The sequence below is a fragment of the Polypterus senegalus genome, chromosome 18, assembly GCF_016835505.1.
Source record: "Polypterus senegalus isolate Bchr_013 chromosome 18, ASM1683550v1, whole genome shotgun sequence".
Classification (NCBI taxonomy): Eukaryota; Metazoa; Chordata; class Cladistia; order Polypteriformes; family Polypteridae; genus Polypterus; species Polypterus senegalus.
This window is the reverse complement of record NC_053171.1, coordinates 67,571,988-67,592,176: the sequence shown is the minus strand read 5'-3', so window position 1 is coordinate 67,592,176 and position 20,189 is coordinate 67,571,988. Positions and strand designations below refer to the sequence as shown.

Below are 20,189 nucleotides of genomic sequence, written 5' to 3'. Positions count from 1 at the left end.
AGGCCATGCTCCATGCTTAAGGCCAAGTTATATATCTTTGCATCCTGGAGCCTCCACCCTGGTGCTCCAAGACTCCAGTAGGTGCCGAAAGAGTCTAGCCACAGAGTCTACTTTCAGAGCTCCACCCAGTTACACTATGGTTAAGATTAGAGTAGTCAGAGGGTTATCCAACTGTCCATTAAGTCAACTCCAGGTACTTGGACCTCCAGGGTAGAGGTTTGGGCTACAGAGAAATCAGACTCCATGAACTAAGCATTTCATCTGGCACAGTTTCCACATTCATTCATACTTATTTGATGATGTCAAAGTTCACTTCACAATGGGCTTCCTGAATGCGGACACCAGAGAAGACAGCATGTCACCAGGAAGTCAGTCATGAGGACTTGGACCTTAATCTTCAAGAAAATCCCACTGACTTTTTCTCACAGATTGTTACTTGGCATGAAACATGGGTTCATCTCCATGGCCCTGAAATCAAACAAGAGTCTATGCAATAGCATCATAAGGGAACCCTGACTCCCAAGAAACTTTGTGTACAGCAATCAGTTATAGCAACAGTTTCCTGGGAAACAAGGGGTGTTCTGCTTTGTGTATTCATGCCACTCAAGTCAACCTTCATTGGAGAAACATTTCTCCCACAATTAAGTCATTATATGAGGCCATCAAACGGAAACATCATGGGAAACTGTCAACAGGTGTGTTACTGCTTCATGACAACAAAATGTCCCATAACTCCCGAAACCTGAAGGTTGCTATCAGGAAATGTGGCTTCATAGAGCTTAACCATGTACCGTACAGCCGAGACCTGATCCTCAGTGATTATTTCTGTTTTGAAACCTGAAGCCATTCCTACTTGTACCGTGATTTACCCATGATAATGACCTCAAGGAGGTAGTATCAGAGTTGGCTGTAGGACCAAAGGTATTCTATTCCAAATGTATTAAATCACTGGAAGCAAAGTGGACCTATTGTGTTGAACTCCAGATGAATTACACTGAAAAGTAATAAGAGAAGTTTGACCATCAGATTTTATTTTCATAGTCAGGTAGCTAAATTAATGAACACCCCTCATGTTTGCGATGTAATTATACAGATTTAAGAGACTTATGATAAACACTAATTAACTTTGGAATTCCATTTTTTTTTCATCTGCTTGTAAAAAGTGTGTTTGGTAGATTAATACATTGAAACTGCACAATTTCTTTCTAAGCAAATGATCTACAGTATCTGGAAAAACAGATTTATGGTCTACTAACCAGTTGTCACACATGTGCACATGGGAGACAGCTTAAGAGCTTAGATAACTTTATTTATCCACCAAACCTGGGGTTAGAGCTGTCATCTAATACTTTCTTCCTTTCTCCCTATACGGACCCACAGAAGGAACTTCACCCTGATTACATTACTTCAGTCCAGCTTTGCAGGGCCCACCCCTTCCTGTCTCACCTCTACAGTATATAACTGCCATCTTTTTGTCTCATCAGTTCATTCATGAGCTCTCTCTGTAAAGACATATCTGCTATTTGCTGTTTCTTTTTAACACCTATTTTCAAGTATACTTGTCTACCAAGTTGGTATTCTCCAGCTCTTTATCATGGTATGTTTCTGTTTACTCCACACCGTCTAAGATGGGTTAAAATTCAAGTAATCAAGATAGACCTCAACATTAAAGTCTGCAGTGCACCATGCAATGCGTATGTCTCCGTTATATGCCATTTAGTATGGGATTCATTAAAGCAGTGTTAATGTTTGTGATGACAAATACAATGCATTTATTACCAAAAAATGTTTCTGATGCGCCATCTGTTAGAATGACAGAGACATAGCAACTGGATGGACACACAGACAGACACACTGCCACTTATCCTTTTATTAAGGTGAATAAAACACTTTTTTATGCATAATTCTTGGAAAAGTGCTGCATCAGGCTATACATTACAATCAGTTAAATTTTTTGATATTTGAGGTGGGCAGTGCAGTGGTTAGTGCTGCTGCCTAGCAATTTCCAGTGTCCTATGTTTGAATCATTTGTGGTATTTGCATGTTCTCTCAATGTATGCAATAGTTTTTCTCCTGGAACTCCAAAACATGCAAGTTTGTTTAATTTTTATTTCCAGAGTGGATGAGTAGTAATTTCATCAAGCTAAATAAGGAAAAAAAAGAAATCTTAGATGTTGGCAAAAATGAAAATAGTGAAGGTTATAGAAATAATTTTGATCCCTTAGTATTAAAAGGAAGAAGCAGATATAACGAATTTAGGTGTAATCATGGACTGCTACCTAAACTTTAAATGCACATTAACTATATTACAAGGACTATGTTTTTCTATTTAAGGAATATTGGAGAAGTTATACATTCTATAACGTTACAAGATGCTGAGAAATAATTTGCGCTTTTGATTATCTTCGACTAGATTACTGTAATGCATTCCTAACTGGACTTCCTAAGAAAGATGTCAATCAGTTGCAGTTTGTACTGAATGTATCATCAAGAAAATCTGAGCACATCTCATCAGTTCTCTTATTGTTCCACTGGTTATATGTGTCCTTTCAAACTGGTTTAAAAAAATACTAATTGTTGTGGAGTATCAGCCTCAGACACACACAGGCACAAAGACTTAAGTGCAAAATATACCCTTTTATTTTCTTTTTCTTAGCACACAGTGCATGAAGCACCACCAATAACCTCAGTTTCTTCCTCTCTCTTTTTATTTCTTTCTCTCTTTTCTTCTTTACCACCTACACTCCTCCATACAATTTCTGCCCTCCACCTCCCAACTCCGGCTCTTAGAATGGAGTGAGACAGCCTCTTTTATAGTGTACCTGGAAGTGCTTTAGGTGCACTCCTATCTTCCTTTGGCAGCATTCCTGAGTGTGGTGGAAGTGCTGTAAGGGTCCCCGGAAGTACCCCACATGTTCCCAGATCCTCTTCTGTCCGGGTGTGACAGAAGTGCTGCAGTCCATGGCTCGGGGACTGTCCCAACAGGGTTGAGTCTCCAAGCCCGCGGCCCTGATGCAATCCAGGGAGGCTGCCCTCTTGCGTCCCTGGGGAGGTATTGTTGTGGATATGTCCTCTTCCCCGGTCCTTCCATCATCGAGGCGTCCCGGTCAGGCAAGGGTCCCAGCCGTCCTCCACATTGTATATAAATCTTCAAATAATCTTTGCTCCTTCATATACCTTGGAGTGCCTCTCCCCCTACATTCCAAGTTGTAAACAAAGATGTTCTAATGGTGGTCTGCTTATTATTTCAAGAGCTAAGCATACAAAAAGTGGTGAGGCAGCCTTTTGCTGTAATGTATCAAAAATCTAGAATACTTTACCATTAGAGATACACCAGATTAATACCATGGAACATTTAAAAAACAACTCCTAAAACACACTATTTTAAATTGGCTTTTAAATAGCCTCATTTTAGTTTTACTCCTAATAGACTATACTTGCAAAAAATGACCATATTCTTCATGACTCTGTATTTATTGTCAATATCTACTTTTCTCTGCTTTCTTAAGTACTGTACTGTGCATCTGCCTATGATACTGCAATGAAAGTGGATGCCCCAGCTATACACAAGACCCACTGCACAGAGTCTCCAATGTTGAAGCCTAAAAAATAAAACGGAATGAGATAAGTACATTGACGTTAAGTAAAATGTCCAGTTAGGCCATGAATGCCCTCCATATGTTGTTTTTTTTTCTCCGGCTTATCTGGAGTTTTTTCTTATTTTTCTAGCCTCCTGGGCATCTGACTTTACCTTTGGACTCATCTTTAAAGACTTAAAAAATATTTATAAGAAATGTACAATTAATTATATATCTATTTTATGTGTGTATTTTTATGTTTTATGTTATTTATTCATTATTATTCTTATCTAATTTGAATTTGTTTTTATTTTCTTGTAGCTACTGTATTTCTTAGACATCTTGTAGAGCATATTCTGTGCATGAAAGTGTGCTATAGAAATATAGAAAATGTTGTTTGTGTGTGATTGGCTGCACTGATGGGTTGTCCTGCTTAGTGGCTGTTGCTACTAAGACAGGCTCTCACCACCTTGTGACCCTGAAATAGATTTATGTTATTAAGTGACTTAACTATCCACCTTAGAGTTTTATCTAAATTGCTCAGTAGCCACTACTCTACACTGTGTAAGTAAAACTATTGTTTTCTGTTGGTGGATCCAATAATAGTAGCAACGTTTGTGATTACTTTTAGTTACTACTAAAATTTGCTTTAGTTGTGGCATTTCACATCAGACATGTTCAAAAGGGAAGAATAATTTACCTCAAGAAAAGCATACTAGGAAGGAATAGCGGAAAGTGGCAAAAGATAACACTGGGTTACAGCTTCTAAAGAGTAACAATTAGAAGACTACATACTAAATCTTGAAATGGTCAATTTCACCACCTCACGTTACAGACAAACATACCTCTTTTCATAGAAGCAGGAAAAAATCCAATGGTAGATGTCCTTAATAATCTATTGCCATTAGTTAGGCACTGTTGTAATTATTTAGGATTAATAGTATCAAAGGAGGAAGAACCAGCGTCATCTGAAAAAGGAGCTTCTTTGCAGTGAGTGCAACAGCTATCTCTATGTTTTGATGTGGCCAACATCATAACTAGAACATTTCAGACAGATGGTTGTCAGTTCATACAATGTTTTCTAAGGTTTTTACAGTCATTTTTTTAGGCCTCAGGTCATGCTGGAATTTGCAAGTCTTTGGGATTTCTTTTTTTTTTTCTCTGCCTGCTCAATTGGGAACAGCTGCAACCAGAGGTTTGCTCAGAAAGTGGTAATGAGACATCGAGGAACCTGGATAAAATGGGAGCAGATGATGGACCAATATATCACATAGGATCATCTCTGGATGGTGAATCCACTCCACATCAGGTTCCTAAATTCAGATTGTATGTGATGTCCTTCCAAGTCCATCCTACCTGCATTGCTGGGGTCTTGCACAACGACCAGGTTACCCTGTCAGAAGACTGGAGCACTAGAGCATATCCTGAGCTGCTGCCCCAGAGCTCTTGCCAATGGTCGCTATCAGTGGCAGCCTGAGGAGGTCCTTTGGACAACTGCTGATATCATCTGCAGCACCCTTAACAATGGCCAGAGATCAAAACTGGTCAAAAACACCATCTGCTTTGTCAATGAATGCAAAGGACCAACAGTAGAACAGCAGAAAGCAACTAGGTTGCTTTACTCTGCATGATTGGAAGCTAAAAACAGACCTGGGAAAGCAGCTGCAGTTCCCTCCACACATCATGGAGACTACATTGTGCCCCAAAATTTCATTATCGACAGACATATGTTTGAGTTCTTCTGCTTGAGCTTACTGTGCTGTGGGAAGAACATATGGAGGAGGCCTATGAGTGGAAAAGAGACAAGTAGGAAGAACTGAAGAGCAGTTGCCGTAGGAGAAACTGGAGAGCTAAGTATTAGCCAGTGGAGGTCTGGTGTCATGGGTTTGCAGGACATTTGCTCTGTAAAGAATATGCTACACATGGAATAAGAGGAGAGAGAAGAAGGAGAGAAATCTTTACCAATACAGATGCAGCTATAGAAGCATCAAGATGATCCTGGCTCAACAGTCTGATCCAACCTGGTCAGGTCAACTAGGCGAAGATGTATGATTTTTGAAAGCCCCAGAACATCTGACAGCCCTAAGTAAAAAAAACTGACGATGTGCCCTAACCTAAAATCTAGTTGATGTTTCTGAAAGAAAGAAAAAAGTGAGAGAATCATGATGTGATAAGATCAGGTTTTGATTATGGTTATAAAATCTATCAGTCAGCAGTTAAATATCTATGTCACAGGTCTTATGTAACACAAACGTAAGCTTTACATTTATGTTTGAGGGCATGCCTAACATCTCCACTTCCAAGTGGAGACATGGGAAATGCCATTGGAGATTTGAAGAATTCAATCAGATCTTCATTTTTGGGAGTGATTAAAGGGACAGGAAACGTTTTTGCCAAAAATCAGTTATGATGGACAGTGCACATGGGTAGGCATCCTGGCCGGGATTAGACAAGGTTCATTACCTGGACGAGATGTTAGCCCAGAAGCAAGAAAAGGAAGATTATGATTGTCCTGCCATTGGCCAGGAGACAGGCAAGAGATGCAAATATAGAATTGGGTACATTGGCAACCCAGCAGAGTTGAATCAAGGAACAATACCTGGCTGGGAGTCCAGGGTGATGAAAGGACAGGGGGAGACAACATGTCTAGACTACATGTTTTCACAATACACTAGGTGGCAGCATCCCTGGGTGACGGAATCTGTACAGACACCCACAAGGAATGCTGGAAACTACATTCCTGTGCAGCAGCCTTGTCGGGTTACATGGGTGTTGCCAGAGATCCATGCATCATACTTTGTGGGGTCCAAGATAAAAGAAGATGTTCAACCTAATCCTGACAAGTTGAAGTTGAATGGAAAAAAAGGACTATACTTGCCTGGCGTAGTGCAAGAAGAAAGAAAAAGAAGAACTGTATTATTTGTGATTTCACTTTGTGATTTTTTGTAAGGTATTTATACAAATAAACCTTTCTATTGAACCAGGACTAGTGATCACACAATATATTGAATTATGAATGGTAAATGATTTTTAAAAAAACTTTACTGAATATGGAAAACAAGTTGCAGTATTATGCAAAATTATTAAAGAAAAGTATAATGATATAGTTTTATATAAAATATAAAAGCAGTTATCTCTCCATGGTTTCTGGAAGGACCTATCATATATGATACCCTATTATAACTGACAGAGAAAATTCGTATCAATATAAAATATGTAGTAAATCAGTAAGCTAGATATATATACAATATTCAGACATATAACAAAATAATTAACTTTATTGAAAACAAGAGTTTTTTTGTTTTGGATTTTAGAGTAAGGAAAGGGAAAAGATTATCAAATAACAACAATATATACAGTGGAATTAGTAGTGTTAATTTTGTCTTTACTTTATGCTCTGACTCCTCTTCTGCATTAGTGTAGATTAAAGCTGATGTATGTTTGTCTGGGCAAGATATGCTTCTTGAATTGTCACATTTACATAACAGTATAGGTTAGTTTGGCATCTCTATTGGATTTGTTTAGTTACCAGTAAAATGTTAGGGTGAAAGAAAATTAATTTGATGATGAGGTGAAGAAGAGATGTTATAAAATTAAAAGCAGTTTTTAAAACACAGCCTATGCAATTATGGCAAACAGTGAAAGAAAAAATCAAATGCAAACATTTATTTATGGTACATAATAGTGTTATCCCTTTTAAACATACAGAATCAAATAGATGAGAAGAAATTACTTGTATAATTAGATTAAGAATGGGCCACTTGGACTTACATCAAGGATTTTAAATATTATTCTTAAACATCAGCACCAGTACACTTCTTCTCCACTCCTCAGGCATCCTCTCACTTTCCAAGATTCCATTAAACAATCTGGTTAAAAACTCCACTCCCATCTCTCCTAAACACCTCCATGCTTCCACAGGTAGGTCATCTGGACCAACAGCCTTTCCATTTTTCATCCTGTTCATAGCTGACCTTACTTCCTCCTTGCTAATCTGTTGCACTTCCTGATTCACTATCTCCACATCATCTGACCTCTTCTCTCTCTCGTTCTCTTCATTCATAAGCCTTTCAAAGTACTCTTTCCATCTGCTCAACACACTCTCCTCACTTGTGAGTACGTTTCCATCTTTATCCTTTATCACGCTAACCTGCTGCACATCTTTCCCAGCTCGGTCCCTCTGTCTAGCCAATCGGTACAGGTCCTTTTCTCCCTCTTTAGTGTCCAGCCTCTCATACAACTCATCATACGCCTTTTCTTTAGCCTTCATCACCTCTCTCTTCACCTTGCGCCTTATCTCCTTGTACTCTTGTCTACTTTCTGCATCTCTCTGACTATCCAACTTCTTCTTTGCCATCCTCTTCCTCCGTATTCTCTCCTGTACTCCCTCATTCCACCACCAGGTTTCATTTCCCTCTTTCCACTTTCCAGATGTCACGCCAAGCACCCTTCTTGCTGACACCCTTACTACATCTGCTGTAGTTTCCCAACTGTCTGGTAACTCTTCACTGCCACCCAGGGCCTGTCTCACCTCCTCCCTAAACTCAACCTTGCAGTCTTCCTTTTTCAACTCCCACCATTTGATCCTTGGCTCTGCCCTCACTCTCTTCCTCTTCTTGATCTCCAACATCATCCTACGGACCACCATCCTATGCTGCTTAACTACACTTTCCCCTGCCACTACTTTGCAGTCTTCAATCTCCTTTAGATTGACTCTTCTGCATAGGATGTAATCTACCTGTGTACATTTTCCTCCACTCTTGTACATCACCCTATGTTCCTCCCTCTTCTTAAAATACGTATTCTCCACAGCCATGTCCATTCTTTTGGCAAAATCCACTATCCTCTGACCTTCTTCATTCCTCTCCTTGACACCATACCTACCCATCACCACCTTGTCTCCTCTGTTCCTTCACCAACATGTCCATTGAAATCCATTCCAATCACCACTTCCTGTCGCTTGGGTACAATGATCATCACTTCATCCAACTCACTCCAAAAATCTTCTTTCTCATACATTGCACACCCAACCTGTGGGGCATATGCACTAACAACATTCATCATCACACCTCCAATTTCCAGCGTGATAATCATTACTCTGTCTGACTCTCTTTTCACCTCCAAAACACTTTTGACATACTGTTCCTTCAGAATAACCCCTGCTCCATTTCTCCTCCCATTCACACCATGATAGAACAATTTGAATCCACCTCCAATCCACCTGGCCTTACTCCCCTTCCATTTAGTCTCTTGCACGCACAATATATCAACCCTCCTTCTCTCCATCATATCTGCTAACTCTCTCCCCTTACCAGTCATACTGCCAACATTCCACTCTCTTTACCTTCCTCCTCTCCTCCTGTCTCCAGACACGTCTCCCCCCTCTTCTTCTCCTTATTTTTCTTCAACCAACAGTAGCCCAGTTTTCGCCAGCACCCTGTTGGCGGTCGTTGTTAACCTGAGGCTCGAATGATCAGGTATGGAAATTTGTATTGTTGTCCGCATATTGATTTGGCAAAGTTTTACACCGGATGCTCTTCCTGACGTAATCCTCCCCATTTATCCGGGCTTGGGACTGGCACGAAGAAACACACTGGTTTGTGCGTCCCCTGTGGCTGGGTTAATAAGCCAAAAGTATCTGAAATTTAAATAGAAGATGAAGAATCAGAATTGAACATACTGGTCTAAATGCAAAGCTACTTAAAACGGGAAAAAATAATTCGGGAAATGAAGAGGGTGTCAACCTCCAGAGACAGTTTTACATGTATTATTGGAACTTAAAGCTTATGAAAAGCAGAGACAGCAAGCTATAGAGAAAAAATGTCACACTGGATACTTTAGTTGGATATAGTGATGGATCTGAAAGGAATCATAAAAACGTATTGAAATGCTTGAAACTTATTGGGCAGTATAAGGTAATTTAATTTAGGGGTAATTTAATTGTGTAGCTTGTTCATGTGTAAGAACGGTAGATATTGGGTTCACTATCCCGACTCCTCTTCACACTCCAGTCAGTAGGTGGCGGTAATGCACCTTTACAATTGGTTTGCCAGAGGCTAATGAACAAGAAGAAAGAGAAGAAGAAGACGAGCCCTCGGTGTATCACGGAAGCGAGTTATCCAGACAGAATCGGGACGAGTTCATCTGTCAATTGCAGTCCGTTAGTTGTGTTAGGGAGCCCTGGCAAGATGTGTCCCGGCTGCGTGCAGAAGGAATACCCCAGCAGGGTAAGACGCCTCGTTTACCTTCTTGTTATTGCAATTCCCGGTGTTCTAAACTTAAATGTACGTAGGGTGAACTCCTAAAACAAAGTAAGTTGACTTGTGGCAAACTGATGAATACTTGTCAGTATCGCCATTACCATAACAGCCAGTGAGTAGAAAGCCCTCCAGTAGTCTCGGTTCTGTCTCTTAAACCAGTCGAATGTTTCGTGGATGTCATTTGTTGTGTTGACTTGACGACATACTTTTTTTTTTTTTTTTTAAGTTGAATCAATTTTAAAGCAATGCTTAATCTACCCTTTCATGCCTTCTTTCATATTTAAATAATTAACAAAAACAAGCGACACAGCAACTGTAACATAATCTGTAGAGCTAGTTATTAATTCTAAGCGTATATCATAAATTGTACGGGTATAGAAATAGCTTGATTGAGGATACGTCTTAACACTAGGTGAGTTACGAATAGTTTTCAGCTGCCAAAAAATAATTCCAGATACACAATCACAAGAAACGAGGTATCTAGTGATGAAAAGATTGTTGACAGAGGCGGCTAGTGAAAAGAAATTGGTCAGGGGTGCAGTTTATTGGCAGATAATATAGTCTGTCTGTCTGTCAGTCATATAATGCTGTACTGTTTTTTTTCCCGCAGCACATTTCCGTCGAGCCGCAACACTGGGCCAAAAACACTGCTCTAGATGACTGCGGCTACTTTTATGGTGCCTGCATTTTTCAGAAAGATGTTTCATGTCTTGTACCCCCGTTGCCTTCCCCACCACGTTGACACTTTGAAACAGCAAACAGGGAAAGCAAAAAAAAAAAATGCATTACTTACACCACATCCAGTTAGCCAATTGTGATTGTCATAACACGAGCAGAAAACGTCTGTGCGTAAGCTCATCCTCAATCACTTGCCTGCTGCAGAATTCTTAAGTCGCGTTATTCTGGTCCAAGCTTTATCTTCTTTTTTTTCTGCAAGTGAACAGTTAATGGAAGGGTATTTAATTAAGGAAATAACCGATTTTCTTTGATTTCAGAAGTTCTACTTGTAGTTGCCATCGTCATAAAGTCACACTCTCTCATTTGTAGTTACGTTAATAATGGGTGTGAACTGTGAACCATTGATGGGAACTTGAAATAGTGCGTCGACAATTCTCCTATCAAATGACATAAAAAAAAAACCTTCAATAGTACTGATTCACTGCGACTCACTGTAAGCAACCAATTAAAGCGCAGCGTCAGGTCATCTGCTTGCCAAAAAAATCGAGGACTTGCATAGACTCTCATTTGGCTGGCATCCTTCACTCAGGAAGTGTAGGTGTTCACACAGAAACTGAAAAAATAACTTTTAATGGACTGGGCATCTTGTATAACTAAACAATTTTATTTTGCTTTAGCTAATTAATTTAAGTAGAATTTTAAAATATTTTTTGGGGGTCAGCACCCCACATTGCACTGCCACCCCACACAAGGAGCACCAGGGACACGAACCCTGGTCTTCTTACTGTGAGGCTGCCACCATGCCGCCTTTACACATCTGAATGCTAGGAATTTCTCCTAATTTATTGCGTTGCTAAGTGTTGCATCATTTGGTAGCTGGTACAGGAGCATATTAACTATTTACAGTGGGTACGGAAAGTTTTCAGACCCCCTTCAATTTTTCACTCTTTGTTATATTGCAGCCATTTGCTAAAATCATTTAAATTAATTTTTTCCCTCATTAATGTACACACAGCACCCCATATTGACAGACAAAAAAATAATTTTTGAAATTGTTGCAGTTTTATTAAAAAAGAAAACTGAAATATCACATGGTCCTAAGTATTCAGACCCTTTGCTCAGTATTTAGTAGAAGCACCCTTTTGAGCTCATACAGCCATGAGTCTTCTTGGGAAAGATGCAACAAGTTTTTCACACCTGGATTTGGGGATCCTCTGCCATTCCTCCTTGCTGATCCTCTCCAGTTCTGTCAGGTTGGATGGTAAATGTTGGTGGACAGCCATTTTTAGGTCTCTCCAGAGATGCTCAATTGGGTTTAAGTCAGGGCTCTGGCTGGGCCATTCAAGAACAGTCACAGAGTTGTTGTGAAGCCACTCCTTCGTTATTTTAGCTGTGTGCTTAGGGTCATTGTCTTGTTGGAAGGTAAAACTTCGGCCCAGTCTGAGGTCCTTAGCACTCTGGAGAAGGTTTTTGTCCAGGATATCCCTGTACTTGGCCACATTCATCTTTCCCTCGATTGCAACCAGTCGTCCTGTCCCTGCAGCTGAAAAACATTCCCACAGCATGATGCTGCCACCGCCATGCTTCACTGTGGGGACTGTATTGGACAAGTGATGAGCAGTGCCTGGTTGTCTCCACACATACCGCTTAGAATTAAGGCCAAAAAGTTCTATCTTGGTCTCATCAGACCAGAGAATCTTATTTCTCACCATCTCAGAGTCCTTCAGGTGTCTTTTAGCAAACTCCATGCGGGCTGTCATGTGTCTTGCCTCTTCTCCGTGTGTGCAGACAACCAGACACTGCTCATCACTTGTCCAATACAATCCCCACAGTGAAGCATGGCGGTGGCAGCATCATGCTGTGGGGGTGTTTTTCAGCTGCAGGGACAGGATGACTGGTTGCAATCGAGGGAAAGATGAATGCGCCAAGTACAGGGATATCCTGGACAAAACCTTCTCCAGAGTGCTAAGGACCTCAGACTGGGCCGAAGTTTTACCTTCCAACAAGACAATGACCCTAAGCACACAGCTAAAATAACGAAGGAGTGGCTTCACAACAACTCTGTGACTGTTCTTGAATGGCCCAGCCAGAGCCCTGACTTAAACCCAATTGAGCATCTCTGGAGAGACCTAAAAATGGCTGTCCACCAACATTTACCATCCAACCTGACAGAACTGGAGAGGATCTGCAAGGAAGAATGGCAGAGGATCCCCAAATCCAGGTGTGAAAAACTTGTTGCATCTTTCCCAAGAAGACTCATGGCTGTATTAACTCAAAAGGGTGCTTCTACTAAATACTGAGCAAAGGGTCTGAATACTTAGGACCATGTGATATTTCAGTTTTTCTTTTTTAATAAATCTGCTACAATTTCAAAAATTCTTTTTTTTGTCTGTCAATATGGGGTGCTGTGTGTACATTAATGAGGGAAAAAATTAATTTAAATGATTTTAGCAAATGGCTGCAATATAACAAAGAGTGAAAAATTGAAGGGGGTCTGAATACTTTCCGTACCCACTGTATATGACTTTTTTGGAGTGGTTTGCTTTATTTATTGATTGATTGATTATTTGATTGTACAAATAGTCTTGACTGAATGAGTGTGTTGTAATGGATTGACATCCTTTTCAGGGTTCCTATTTTGTGGTCAGTGTAGTTACAACAGCTTACAGCTGACTGCAGAAGTGTAATGAACAATACACTGACTGTTTTTTCATTTATGAGAGGTGTTGTGCAGTATTTAACTGTTAATCAGTTTAACCTATTCATCCTTTTAAAATCCACTTAATTCAGGTTAGGATTGCCATGGCCACTGCTTATCCCAGATGTGAGATAGGAACCAACCCTGGACAGGGCATATTCTGTGTTATGATCATGGTAGTTTAATTTTGTATATTGCTATTTTACTTGGGTGGGGCATTGGCTGGTACCCTGGTCTGGTCATTTTGTTGCCTATTTACATGTTTCTCTGTCCCTAAGTAGGTTTTTTTTTACAGGTGCTTCAGTCCTTTCTAACATCCAAAAATCCTATATGGTAGATAGATAGGCAACTGGAAACTGCCTTGGTAAGAATGAGCAAGGATGTGAACACAAATGTGCTAGGGCTGGGGTGGCTTCAGTACCTTGTAGAGGAATAAGAAGACTCTGAAATTGAATGAAAGAATTAATTTCCCCTAAGGTAACGAACCTCATTTATACCAACATGGCTCACGCAATGGACTTAAAAGACCAGGTTATTGAGGACAGTCTGTTTTGGAAATCTTTGGAATCTTTGCCAGATGTGAATCACTTTGCTCATGCAAAGTGATGTGGTGCAATCATGTAAACTACTTGGCAGTACTGCCTGATAAGTCAAAGGTTATAAACTGAATCATTATCTGAAAAATAAGAATTGCATCAGTACAGACTGAGAAGACGTTATTAGAGATTTATCACATTTGGAAATTGCACGGCTGCTTTTTCTTGATTTACTGTAACTGGTGATGCTCAGGGGGGCAGAAGCTCATGAAGTGATGAATGACTAGATTTAAATTGTGCACAGTTTCCAGTGTGTTACCCCAGATTCATATTGTTTATTTCTTCTTTCTTAAGGGACATACCTGCTTAGAGAATGGTTCTTTTCTACTAAATTATGTCGGTTGTGCAAAATGCAATCAGAGAGACTTTGTACTGATCAACAACAAAATGATTGAGGAGGAAGATGGAGAGGAAATCATCACATACGATCGTAAGTTATGTATGGACAGTCGTTCTCCACAATATGTATTTATAAAGAAGAATACTTAGAACTGTTAACTAAACAGAAGTTAAGAATTTTATTGTCAAAGCATTTTTTGGGAATATGCAATGTGCCCATTTTTTAGTTTGTGATCTGTGCTAAGCGCAATGAAAATGTAACACTGAAAGTTTACATAGAAATTAAACTTTATTCCTCTTAAAAATTACTGTTGTCTGCATTACTGCTGCAGCTGGCCTAAAACAATGTGCACTGCATGCTGCAAATTCTTTCAATACTCTTAAACTCCAATAGATGGCAGTATTTATGACCTGCCTCTCCAAAGTGTATTAATAAAGTGATTTCACATATTCTAATTCACCAGTTGGTGCAGGATGGTCTTTCGTTTTAAAAAGGTGTCCTTCTATTTAAAATATAAACAGTGATAAATGAGAAAGCACAGCATAACAAAGTCAAAAAAACCCAAACGATAATGCATATCACCAGAGGTATTGATAAAGTTGAGGTCTTTACATGACATCTTTTACAAATATGACTTGTCATTTTTGTCTTTCGAATTTTCACATGATGTATGAACAGTTTAGCTTTGTGAATATTGTGACAACATATTATTAACTACAGATTTATTAAATGCTCTTTTAGTCTACAAAACTTTACAAAACACAACAAGACAGTAATGTTCCAAAACTGCACAGCAACATTAGGAATCTTTGATAATCATTTTTTAGGTCTAACAAGGAACATTTAGTGTAAATGCATCTAGCAAACAAATATGTTACTAATTTCTTCACCACTTTAACAAAATATGCATAAACGTTTTTGTTTATAAAAACTGTAAAAATTAAAATGTACAGAGTAAATTTCATTTATGATTCACAAATTTCTCTCTTTCACCTTTTTCATGAAGCAGTATCTTTTAGGCATTTTCCAAGTTACTTTCCAGTTTAAATTGTCAGATTTTCTATTCTAACGGGACAAGGCACACAGAATTAAACAAATGTAAGGGAAGAAGAAACATAAAGATTAATCAACATTTGTGTTACTATTGATTAAAGTTACCACTTTATATGAAACTAGCATAACGAAATGTCTGTTAATTAAAATGGGCTTAGTGGTACAAAGGTAAGCCTGTCTGTTTTGATCACAGCATGTATTGCTCCCTGGGTATGCCTTACATCCCTTTTTCTTTATGCGTCTTGTTGCCTTTCTTCGTTGGACATTCCAGCCCTGTTGTGAATGCCGGATGACACGATGCCTGGATGCACGGACATACGCTGCATGGTTTACTGTCATATGCTGGCCTCATGCCTTTGTTCATCTGTAACTGTCTCTCTCTTACGGATGCTAGACAACATTATGCCTGGACAAGGATACAGACCACAGACAAACATATCAGCATCTTATCAGTTTATATATACATTTGCTAGCTGTGCTTTCAGTCTAAGACAGGTTAAAATCAAAGTAATTAACGTTGTCTTCACCGTTAACATTTACAGTGCACCATGCAATGTATAAGTCTTTGTTCTATGCCATTTGGTATGGGATTTGTAAAAGTAGTGTTAGTGTGTGTGATGCACCATCTGTTGGAATGACAAATTTAATGCATGACTTTATTATATGCCATTTGGTATGGGATTTGTAAAAGCAGTGTTGATGTTTGTGATATGCCATCTTTTGCAGGGACAAATGCAATGCATTTTATTAGTAAAAATGTTTCTGATGCAACATCTTTAGAATGACAGAGAAATAGCAACCGGACAGACACAGAGGCACTTTTCGTTTTATTAAGGTTGATGTAGATGACACCAAAAACAATAGAAAATTCATCTGTAGTAACAGGAATATGAAAATAATGAAAAAAAATTACTTTTGGAAAATAATCCTTAATAGGGCAAGTTTCCAGTCAGCAATGGCTTTTGGCTACTAATCAGTTAAAAAAAAAATAGAACTTTGCTAGCCACAGCAAAAAAGCTTACAGCCACAACTTTATACTGGACTATTCTAACAAGAAAGAATTATATCAAGGTAATGTTCCTTATACATCAAGAAAACTGACAGATTAAATCAGTAGTTTAAAGTTTTTTAGGCCGGAAGTACAGCTAAAAGCCTTGCCTGCTGCTATATTGAGCTGGAACTGGCAGGCACAGTCGCTGTGCAAGTTAAAGCCTTGTAGCTGTAGGAATGTTGTTTGAGTCTCAGTAAAATCAATAAAAAAAATCTTGTAGATGCTAATTCATCAATCCCCAGTATTAAAAGTATTCTTATTTGAACAGTCTTCATTTTAACTGAATACTATGCAATTAATGTACAAAAATGTATAGATAACGGTATATTCAGAAAGGAGTAACAGCCAGTACTGTAGATGTTACCGTGTTACTTCATTGATGTGATCAGTCGTTTAACTGTTTCTTTCTCCCCAGATGTCTGTAAGAATTGCCATCACGTCATTGCCAGACATGAATACACCTTCTCTGTTGTCGACGATTATCAGGTAAAGCGAGAAGCTGTCATGTTTTGGAGAAAGAAAAATAAATGTAAATGTGTACAGTTTAATATTAAAGTGGGCATTCCTGTGATTAAGGAAAAAGTAAAACTGAATTCCACTATTAAAATATAAAAGTAAGAAACTCCATGCTTTGGCCAAGTAGTCTGAATATTGTGTTTTAATGTTTTTTATATTCTTAGTGTATTTTAATAAGTATTGATTGCCTTTGACTCTAGCATGCACATGCCACAATTTCTATATAAAAATGATTACATAAATTAATTTAATAAATAATTATATACATTATTTTATAGGCATTTTGCCAGTATAAACAACTGCGGCAGTAGCTGTGGTATGTTAAAGCATTGAGTTTTCAGCCATGTTTTAAGTGCTAAAACCAATTTGGCATGACTTACTTAGCAGGCAGCTACTGTAGAATTCACAAATATAACGAATAAAATACACCTAGAAATATTTAATATACTTTTTTTTTTTTTTTTTTTTTTTTACATCAAGCACTGTTCCAATATAAAACTGCTAAGACTTGCATATGTCCAAACTGATTGACAAAGTAATGCCATGGGATAAAAAAGGGGTAAAGCTTTCAGTACAACTTTTAGTGACAAAACTCTCCCAGTGATAAGCAGAAGCAGTCATTAAAGAATGGAGTTGTCCCTCTGGTTTGAGTTCCAAGGCAGATAAAGCCACACACAAATGTGTACTGCCCATTTGGCTAACCATTAAGAAGGCCTGAATGAGACTTAAATTGTGTTAATAGTTTTATATAATATAACCAGCTTAAACAGTTATTTCAGATTACTGGGGGGGGAAAAAACAAATTTGTAATTTAATGGCTTAGTTTTGAAAGATATTAGTCAGAATATTAAGGGATTAGGGTGAAACCAACTTTTCTGTCCATCAGTGAACAAATGAATTCTATGTGAATGACTTTTGAAGAGCTTACAGTGAGTATAACTGTCTATGCTGATACTGCTTTACCATTTTATTTATTTCTTTATTTCAAGGAGTATACAATGCTTTGTCTGCTCTGTGGAAAAGCAGAAGACTCCATCAGCATCCTGCCAGATGATCCTCGACAAATGGCTCCCCTCTTTTAAAAGCACGTGTGCACTGATGAGCTCTTACCAGAAGACATCCATTTGATGAAAATATTTTTAGACCTTTTCTCTGAGTTGTTAACCTATTGTATATTTAGTATGAACTGAATTACTGTAGAGAAGTGAATAGTAAATGCTTTTACTACTGCATAACATAATAATATCAATTGTTTCATAGAACTAACAATTTATTTTTATTTCTTCATTCAAACTGCTGTAACCTTTTATCTGGGTATTTACTTTCTATTACATTCACAGAATAAATAATACAGTATATATTTGCAAAAATGAACCACATTCTTATGTTAATAATTTTCTGATGTGGAAAGTACAAAAATGAAACCTAAAGGTTATTAATGTTTATGTAACATATACACAAACTTTGTTTTATATATTGTAACTTCATTTACACCGTAATAATAATAATAATAACAATACATTTTACTTATACAAGGCGCCTTTCTAAGCACTCAAGGACACAGAACAAACAATAAAAAAACATATTATAAAACATCAGAAAATACAGAAAATATCAAAATTAAAACCAAACAAAACCACTGTAATCATTTTAATTTTATTGATTTTATTGTAATCATCCCATAGAAATAGATCAATTTTTACAAAAATAGGATTGAAAACAAATCAACCCCCACCCCTGAGAAAGAGAACACGGCCAACTGAGTAAAACTTAAAGCTAGTAAAAATAAGCAAATTGATGAGTTTAGTAAGTGAATAAAGATAAATGGAGAAGAAAAAGAAATTGGGATAGAATCTGCTTCCTCAGTGCTTTAAGATCTTATTATAAAATGTTATCGATTAGATCCTGCCAGGTTTTGAAAAAGTTCCGCACAGATCCTGTAAGTGAGAATTTGATTTTTTCCAATTTCAAACAGTATAAAACATCAGTAACCCACTGACTTAAAAGAGGAGAGTTAGGATTCTTCCAGTTGAGCAAGATAAGTCAACGTGCCAACAGTGTAGTAAAGGCCATTACAGTTTGTTTGTCCTTCCCCACTTTAATCCCATCTGGAAGACACCAAACACAGCTGTTAATGGGTTAGGCGGTATTGTGACACCAAGGCAGTCTGAAAGGCATTTAAAGATTTTGGTCCAGAATGATGTTAATTTGGTGCAGGCCCAAAACATGTTACCCAGTGAGGCTGGGACTTGATTGCTGCGTTCGCAGGTTGGATCTTGACCTGAAAATATTTTGGACAATTTTAAACGAGATAGATGTGCTCGATATATAATTTTGAGTTGATTCATTGTATGCTTTGTGCATATGGAGCACGAGTGAGTTCTCTGTATTGCTACCTTCCACTCCTTTTCTGATATGTTGAGTGAGAGACTTTTCCCACTGTCCTCTTGGATCTTTGAAAGGGAGGGACTGTAAAACAGTTTTATATACAGTATTGCAGAAATGCTGTCAGAGTCCTCGAAACTGAGCAATATATTTTTCCAGCATAGAGGGAGGTGGGAGATGAGGAAAATCGAGCAGGTTCTGTTTAACAAAGTTTCTAAATTAAAGATAGTGAAAGAAATGTGTTTCTGGAAAGTTAAATTTGGAATGTAATTGTTCATAGGATGCAAATACATTGTCTGTGTACAGATCTCTAAGTGATTTAATCCCAAATGTTTTACAGATATTAAACACTTCATATGTTTGAGAGGGTTGAAAAAGGGGTTCTCGTGCAAAGGTGCCACAGATAAAAGATTCTCTTTCTTAAAATGCTTCCCACATTGGTTCCATATTCTGAGTGAGTGAAGCACAATTGGGTTGTTAGTATATTGGTGATAACTTGCATTTATAGGGGCACAAAGCAGGGAATATAAAAAAATACTGCAGTATTTTATTTCTATTGTGGACCAAGCCTGTGTATGTTCATCTATTTGTGTCCATGTCCAGATTTTTATTATTTGTATGTTTGCTGCCCAGTAATAAAATTGAAAGTTAGGTAAAACCATGCCACCCACTGGCTTACGTCTTTGGATATGTGGATCTTTTAAATTCCAAATAAATGAGGTTGAATTTAATTGCTTAAAAAATGAATTATTTCTGTATATTGGAATGTTTTGAAATAAAAAGAGAAGCTTAGGAAGGATATTCATCTTAACACCGTTAATTCTTCCAGCTAGAGTGAGATGAAGGGTTGATCATCTATAAATAGCTTAAATAGCTTTATGTTTATTTTTATGTTTACCCCTAGGTATTTAAACTGATCTGCAATGATAAAAAGGAAGGTGTCCAATCTAATATTTTATTCTGAAACCAGAAATCTTTTGAAATTCTGTAAGTGCTGTTAGGACTGCAGGCACAGTATTTTGGTGGGCTGATGT

General features: G+C 38.1%; 1 protein-coding gene across 1 annotated transcript; it reads left to right on the top strand.

The window, feature by feature from the left end:
• Positions 1-9,633: 9,633 nt before the first annotated feature.
• churc1 (churchill domain containing 1) lies at positions 9,634-18,144 on the top strand. The gene is made up of 4 exons (XM_039741621.1): positions 9,634-9,805; positions 14,105-14,240; positions 16,670-16,740; positions 17,760-18,144. Exons 1-4 carry the CDS (start codon positions 9,638-9,640, stop codon positions 17,850-17,852), a joined length of 468 nt encoding a protein of 155 aa, XP_039597555.1. The 5' UTR covers positions 9,634-9,637; the 3' UTR covers positions 17,853-18,144.
• Positions 18,145-20,189: the final 2,045 nt, after the last annotated feature.